Source organism: Sycon ciliatum, chromosome 1, assembly GCF_964019385.1.
Source record: "Sycon ciliatum chromosome 1, ocSycCili1.1, whole genome shotgun sequence".
Classification (NCBI taxonomy): domain Eukaryota; kingdom Metazoa; phylum Porifera; class Calcarea; order Leucosolenida; family Sycettidae; genus Sycon; species Sycon ciliatum.
The window spans coordinates 59153312-59161004 of NC_088643.1; the positions used below are offsets into that span (position 1 = coordinate 59153312).

At 55.1% G+C, this 7693-nt stretch overlaps 1 protein-coding gene across 1 annotated transcript; it reads left to right on the forward strand.

The window, feature by feature from the left end:
- Window positions 1–4155: 4155 nt before the first annotated feature.
- On the forward strand, window positions 4156–7416 carry LOC135805903 (uncharacterized). The gene has a single exon (XM_065320026.1). The coding sequence runs from the start codon at window positions 4156–4158 to the stop codon at window positions 7414–7416; it is 3261 nt and encodes a 1086-aa protein (XP_065176098.1).
- Window positions 7417–7693: the final 277 nt, after the last annotated feature.

The window sequence follows — 7693 nt, forward strand, 5'->3', positions numbered from 1 at the left end:
CATCGCGCGTGTGCTCACCATGTTTATCTTCGGAGCTGGGCTAGGGTGGGGGAGGGAACAGAAAAAGAACTGAAATTACCCATATAAAAACCGCTCTGTGAGCGGTTCTGAAAAACCTCTACTGGTGCAGCCCCGTCGTAAAAGTAAGAAATTAGAACTGGCGCATTGTCCTCCCAAATGTGAACTGATCCACCTAAATCGCGATTGACGGGACCCGAACGCACCAGTAGCACGAGGTCGGGAGGGCACAGGATCACAGCCGGCGTCGGCGCTGATCAAGTTACCATACAACACTTAGATCTACCCCGGCCCGAAGCCCACCTTTGCCGCTTTGGCTTTGGCTATGGACCAGCGTCCCCAGCTGCATCCACAGGTAGGAACCTCGTGCTACTGGTGCGTTCGGGTCCCGTCAATCGCGATTTAGGTGGATCAGTTCACATTTGGGAGGACAATGCGCCAGTTCTAATTTCTTACTTTTACGACGGGGCTGCACCAGTAGAGGTTTTTCAGAACCGCTCACAGAGCGGTTTTTATATGGGTAATTGTACTGTACTGGACAAGGTGCCATCCTTGCATGTCCTGCATTACCTAGCGAGTAACTCAGTTGCATGGTACATCTATGTATGACTATGACTGTACTACGTACTGCTGACAGGTACATGCCCTGCCGTGCTTGTGCTGGAACCATAGTCTAGATGTGCATTGTTAACATGTTTGGTGTTCTATGTAGGTGTAGGCAGGGAGTCGTGAAAGCCCGGGAGAGGACACGGCACACATTCCCAGAAAACATCTTTGCCTCGCGCTGCCGGGGAACGCTGCGCCAGGGAACGGTGTAGCGAGGCAAGGAAATTATTATTTTCGAAAATTGTGATGTCTTCTTGAAATACTAATTGGGACATTCTCCGATTTATCTTAGAGCACGGAGACGATTTCTCCGTCGAGTCTTCTAATCTCTATTTTCATCCTCAATTCTTCCAGCTGCCTCACTCATTCTCTCTCAGTTTATCGAAGTTAATTTATTCTGAGGCGATGGAAATGCAAGATAAATCCCTAATTGTACTTCACTTTTATTTGAGTTGGGGTGAACGAAATGAGATTTGTGGAAAATGACGCCACTTCCCGTGTTAGCCGCTGGTCGTATCATACAGCCCATATTCCATTGCAGGTGATGGGCGAACGTTCGTGTTGAGATCCGCTGAGTTTCCTCGTACTCGTGGAGTTGAATTTGTGGCAGAAATTGCACTGAATTGCAGTCAAATGGTTGTGAATGAAACTAGATTTGTGGAAAATGACGCCACTTCCCGTGTTAGCCGCTGGTCGTATCATACAGCCCATATTCCATTGCAGGTGATGGGCGAACGTTCGTGTTGAGATCCGCTGAGTTTCCTCGTACTCGTGGAGTTGAATTTGTGGCAGAAATTGCACTGAATTGCAGTCAAATGGTTGTGAATGAAACGAGATTTGTGGAAAATGACGCCACTTCCCGTGTTAGCCGCTGGTCGTATCATACAGCCCATATTCCATTGCAGGTGATGGGAGAACGTTCGTGTTGAGATCCGCTGAGCTTCCTCGTACTCGTGGAGTTGAATTTGTGGCAGAAATTGCACTGAATTGCAGTCAAATGGCTGTGAATGAAACGAGATTTGTGGAAAGAGACGCCACTTCCCGTGTTAGCCGCTGGTCGTATCATACAGCCCATATTCCATTGCAGGTGATGGGCGAACGTTCGTGTTGAGATCCGCTGAGCTTCCTCGTACTCGTGGAGTTGAATTTGTGGCAGAAATTGCACTGAATTGCAGTCAAATGGTTGTGAATGAAACGAGATTTGTGGAAAATGACGCCACTTCCCATGTTAGCCGCTGGTCATATCATACAGCCCATATTCCATTGCAGGTGATGGGCGAAAGTTCTTGTGGAGATCCGCTGAGCTTCCTCGTACTCGTGGATTTATGAACTTGTGTCAGAAATTGCACTGAAATTGCAGTCGAGTGTGTGTGTTGTGAGTGAATCGCAACAGCTCCCTTCCTTCAGCATCGTCAAAACGCAACATACAGCATTATTACGCACTCGTTCCATGATTTATGATATTGCCTGGATTCTTTTAAAAACAATCAATGTGTGTTCCCTATCTATCTACAACACTTTTCTACTCGTATACTGAGTACGCGGTGCGGTGACTTTAGCCGTTTAGGAAACGGAAGGCTCAGCCTCCAGGTTGGCCAGAAAGGTTCTCAGTGAATCTAACCGAAGTCTTGGCGAGTGTACAAAAGGTAAACCTATCATTTGTTTTTCATAACGGAATTGTGCACAAAAATGCGCACGCACGCACGCGCGCGCGCGCACACACACACACACACACACACAAACACTGTGCAAACACACAGAAAAGTACAAGCACATGTGCACATACACACGCCCCCCCCCCCCCCCCCCACACACACACACACACACACTGTCAACTCCCCACTCCCTGTACCATGTGTACTGAGTCTGACAAAATCATGTTTATGCTTCCTTCGCCACCAGTTTCGGATAATGGTGTCAACAACGAGTCGTAAAATATTGGTATTTTAGGACTCCCTGCCCTGAAAACGAGCACAGCGCCGTGGATTGAGCAGATCCGGCCGCGCCGGCCTAGCGTGCTTCACTTTCTGGCCGAGGCAAACATCGTCCGCGTGCGCGCATCCCGTGTCCTCTCCCGGGCTTTTACGACTCCCTGGGTGTAGGTATCGCTATTCCACCAGATGGTCGCCAGATTTCCCTCCTTGTGACGACCCCTTAGAAATATAGTTGATTATGCCATGGTTGATTAGGTCTGCTGATGTTCTTGCCGATACATTGTGTAATGTAGCTTTCTATTCCTGGTCAGCCTGCTGTCTGTTATGTGCAAGCACCGTACTGATCCTAGCCTAAGCTCCGTAGTCCATGACATGATATAATGCATAACATATCCATGAAAGATTAGTTTTTGAGTTCGACTCTCCAGACGACGTTGTGTGAGCGAGCCAGGTCCGTAGTATTCTACTACAGCTTTTGTGGTGCCGAAACCCGGGATCTCTCGCAAAGGGTTCACAGCGTCGTACCGGCGGAGGACGCAGGAAACGCTCAAGCTCTAGCGGTGGAGCAGCAGGAACAGCGATCTACGATGGCGTCGCTGAAGGTCGACAACTTCGTTCGTGCGTATCGTGGCAAAGGGGACGACTGGGAACACTTCTGGGGGAAGTTCAGCGTCCTAGCCAAGATCCAAGGATGGGATTCTGCGGAGAAACGAATGAAGAACTTTCCACTGTTCTTGGATGGAGACGCGTTCCTGGTATTCACGCGGATGCCGGCCGACGACCAGAAGGACGAGGAGAAGGTGAACGAGAAGATGAAAGTGTCCTTCAGCCTGACGAAGGCACAGGCGTACCGTGCATTCACGACTCGGACTCTACGAGAAGACGAGTCGACCGATGCGTACGTGGCCGATCTACAGAGGCTCGCGAGCCTGGCGGGGCACGCCGCCGACGATGATAAGGACCCATTGTTGATCGAACAGATGGTGTCCGGATTGCCAAGCGCCTTCGCGAAGGAATTACGCTTGTCCATGGCCTCGAAGGAACATTCCGTGAGCGGGTGTTTGGCATCGATCCGAGCTCTGAGGTCAGCGCAGAGCGACTCGCGATTGCTAGCTAGAGCCTCGGAGGAAGTGGCAGCGGCGGCGAGCAGTAGCAGTAGTGGAAAGAGCCAGCCAGTTGCCAGCTCGGCTTGTTTCGAGTGCGGAAAAGTTGGGCACCTCCGCCGAAACTGCCCTTCAAGGAGCCGCGATCGGCGTTTTCGTTCTCAGCCTCGCGGGCTCACGTGCTTCTTTTGCGATAAGCCTGGCCACGTCAAGCGAAACTGCCCTGCACGTGAGCGATGGGAAGCGGCTTCGAAGGGCGGCATTGCTGCTGCAGCTGCTGGTGAGCGCGGAGCTAGCACTGACAAGTGCCTCCGCACAGTGACGAAGGCAGGACAGGGGACTCTGCCCAGGGTGTACGTCGATGTCAAGCCGCGGGACCAAAGCACGAGTGCATGGAAGAGAGCAAGGGCAGCAGTAGACACGTGCGCCACACGCTCTCTGGTGCTTTCCTTACTGACCATGGCATCGAGTATGAACCCGACACTGAAGTCCAGATGAACGCCCTGAACGGCAGCGCAGTCAAGCTGCTTGGAGCCGTAGAGCTGCTGGTAGAGCGAGTAGAGGCGGGCTGCCCGGTTCATCTTCCGCGGACGCAAGTGAAAGCCTTCGTTGTCCGGAAGTTGGACGCTGTGAATGCAGACGTCCTCGTTGGCGCTGACGTGATTGCGGCTGTCGGAGGAGTTCACCTCGGGTATGGTGACGATGGTTCCCTGTCGAGTGTCCAGTTCGGCGCCCCAGAAACTGACCGTCCTGCCATCGTGGCGGCGACAGTGCCGGCCGCTCACCCTTCTCGGCACGTGACTGTGAGCAAGGACGGAGAGGATGTGGTGCTGAGAACGGACGACAGCGAGGTCCGGTGGGACAGCGCAAGCCAGCGCTGGATCGTGCGATGGATGTGGGCTGATGATGAACCGCCAACCAAACAGATCGGTTCCGGCATCGGACAGTATTCTCGGAAGCGGCTGTCGCCGGAGCAGGAAGCCAGCTTCTGTACCGAAGTCGATGCTTGGGTGGAGAACGGCTGGCTGGTGGAGCACGACCCATCCGTACACGGGGAGCCGGCAGCTATCCTGCCTCTGCTAGCCAAGGTCCAAGAACACAAAGCCTCTACCCCAGTCCGGCCGTGTCTAGATTACCGAGCACTGAACGGTGTCATCAAATCCAATCCGGGGACCGAGGCGCCCGTTTGCGCCGATAAACTGCGGAAGTGGCGCATGGCCGGCGATCAAGAGTGCAAGCTAATCGACATCAGGAAGGCCTATCTCCAGGTTCATGTAGACCCGTCGCTCGCCCGCTACCAGGTTGTCGTTTGGCGAGAAAAGCTGTACGTAATGACGAGGATGGGCTTCGGCCTGTCCGTCGCGCCCAAGGTGATGGACATCATCGTCCGCTGGGTGACCCGAGAGTGGCAGGATGTTGATAGCTACGTCGACGATGTGCTCGTTCCGGGAGCGAAAGAGCAAGCTGTGACGTCCGCTCTTCACCGCTACGGTCTGCCGACCAAGCCCGCAGAACCGCTCACCGCGGCCAGAGTTCTCGGTCTCCAACTGTCAAAGGAAAGTGACGGCACGGTCAACTGGGCTCGTAGAGGAGGTGTCAACCTTGACTTCGAACAGCCGCTGACAAAGCGTGAGGTCTTCAAGTGGACGGGACGCCTGACTAGCCACTACCCAGTGTGCTCGTGGCTCCGCCCGGCATGTGCGTGGTTGAAGCGGCAGGCCTGCTCAGCTGATGGCTGGGATGACGCCGTGCCAGAAGCGGTCGCCAGGTGCTGCGCAGAGCTGGCCGACATGGTCCGGGAGTCAGACCCTGCAAGAGGTGCGTGGCGTGTTCCATCGCTGGATAGCGACGGCTGGACCGTGTTCTGCGACGCGTCGGACGTCGCCATTGGAGCCTCCCTGCATCACGATGGTACTACGATCGAAGACTGCTCGTGGCTGCGCGAGCCACGTGACCACAAACACATTAACATTGCCGAGCTGGACGCCGTCTTAAGGGCGCTAACACTCGCCGCGGAGTACAAGGTGGAGAAGGTGACGTTAGTGACTGACTCGAAGGCGGTTGCAGGCTGGGTGTCGCAGGTCCTCGGGAACGTCAGACGAGTCAGGGTCACTGGCCTCCACAAGCTTCTCGTTGTGCGCCGTCTGGACATCATTGAAGACCTAGTCGCAACGGCTGGCCTGAAGGTAACAGTTGGCTGGGTACCGACGAACGAGAATGTCGCTGACAGACTGACCCGTGTCCCAAAGAAGTGGCTGCAAATAGCTCGCGTTCCCGAGAGCGACGAATCTCCGGAAGTTGCCGCGTCCATGGCAATGAAGCAGCCGGCGACCGTCATTGGCTGTGACGACGTCTGTGATGCCCAGCGGAAGTGCCCGTTGATTCAGACGCTGGTCAGTGCTATCGAGAGCGACAGCGAGATTCAGCACGCCACCTACCGGAAGATTCGTGAACAGCTCGTCATCAAGGACGGCCAGCTGAGCCGCACGCTCAAGCTGCCTGCACTCGGCGTTGTCACTGTGCCGATCGTTCCGGAGTGCCTTGAGCACAGCGTTCTCGAGTCGGCCCACGTGATGTCCGGGCATGCCAGCTGGAGTGTGATGTACGACATGCTCCGCGTACGTTGCTTCTTCCCCAGCATGGCGGCTAGGTGCCGGGAGTATTGTGACCAGTGCCGACAGTGTGCAGCCGCTAGCAGCCACGCAGGACCCGCAGCGCCGCCGACACAGCCAGACTTGCCTGGGCGGCCGTGGAGTGTCGTTCAGATCGACACACTTCACCTGGGAGAGGAGAAATCCGGTCAGTACCACTGCGTGTTGGTGTGCGTGGATGTGTTTACGAAGTGGGTCGAGGCAATCCCTCTCAGGCGGCACGATGCGACCAGTGTTGCAGAAGCGCTGACCAGCCTCTGCTGCCGTTGGGGCCCGCCAGACGAAGTCCGTATGGACAATGGCTCCGAGTTCAAGAACGCCGTTGTCCGAGCTCTCTTCGCACGGTTCGGCGTGCGTGTGAAGACAGGGGCCGTACGTCACCCGCAGTCGCAGGGAGGTGTCGAGAGGGCAAACAGGACCATCATCACGCTGATGCGGAAGGTCCTCACAGAAGCAGCAGATTGGAAAACTGAGCTGGATCTGCTGCTCTACTACTACCGCTCGAGGCCACACACCACGACAGCCATACCGCCGATGCTGGCCATGTGTTCATGGCAGCCGCGCCAGCTGATCATCGAGGCTGAGGCACCAGAAGCCCTACTGAGCGAGTGGGTTGACCGAGTTGGCGAGACAGCAGCAAGGGTCCGCGACCACGTGGAGGTGGAGCTTGCTGCTACGACTCCGGAGAAGCCAATCACCAAGTTCGAGGCACCCTACACAGAGGGGCAACGTGTGATGCTGAAACAGCCTGGCCGGCGACGCAAGTTGACTCCGCCATACCAGTGCGGCTGGAAAGTGAAGAAGATCATTGCGCCGTCGACAGTAGTCATCACCAGAGATGATGGCGGGGAGAAAGTCGTGAACATCAACCTTCTCAAGCCTGACGTACGACACCCACAGAGTGCCAAGCAGGATGGTGCTCCGCGTCCAGGAGCGATGGAGCAGGCGCACACGAGCGCCGACGATGGGCGTGACGACGGTGATGGTGAGATGTGGCTTGACCAGCCGGAGCCAGCGGACGACGACGACGACGATCGCCCTGCACCGGCTTATGACCTACGTGACCGTGGAACCTTGGCGCGTCCAGCTAGATACAATGGCTAGAGTCGAGTGGAGATGTCACCTAGGAGAGGGGTGTGATTGTACTGTACTGGACAAGGTGCCATCCTTGCATGTCCTGCATTGACTAGCGAGTAACTCAGTTGCATGGTACATCTATGTATGACTATGACTGTACTACGTACTGCTGACAGGTACATGCCCTGCCGTGCTTGTGCTGGAACCATAGATGTGCATTGTTTGGTGTTCTATGTAGGTGTTCTATGTAGGTGTAGGTATCGCTATTCCACCAGATGGTCGCCAGATTTCCCTCCTTGTGACG

What these genes read in the sequence shown, in the direction of transcription:
- LOC135805903 (XM_065320026.1), top strand. Translation starts at nt 4,156, where the DNA reads ATGAACGCCCTGAACGGCAGCGCAGTCAAGCTGCTTGGAGCCGTAGAG.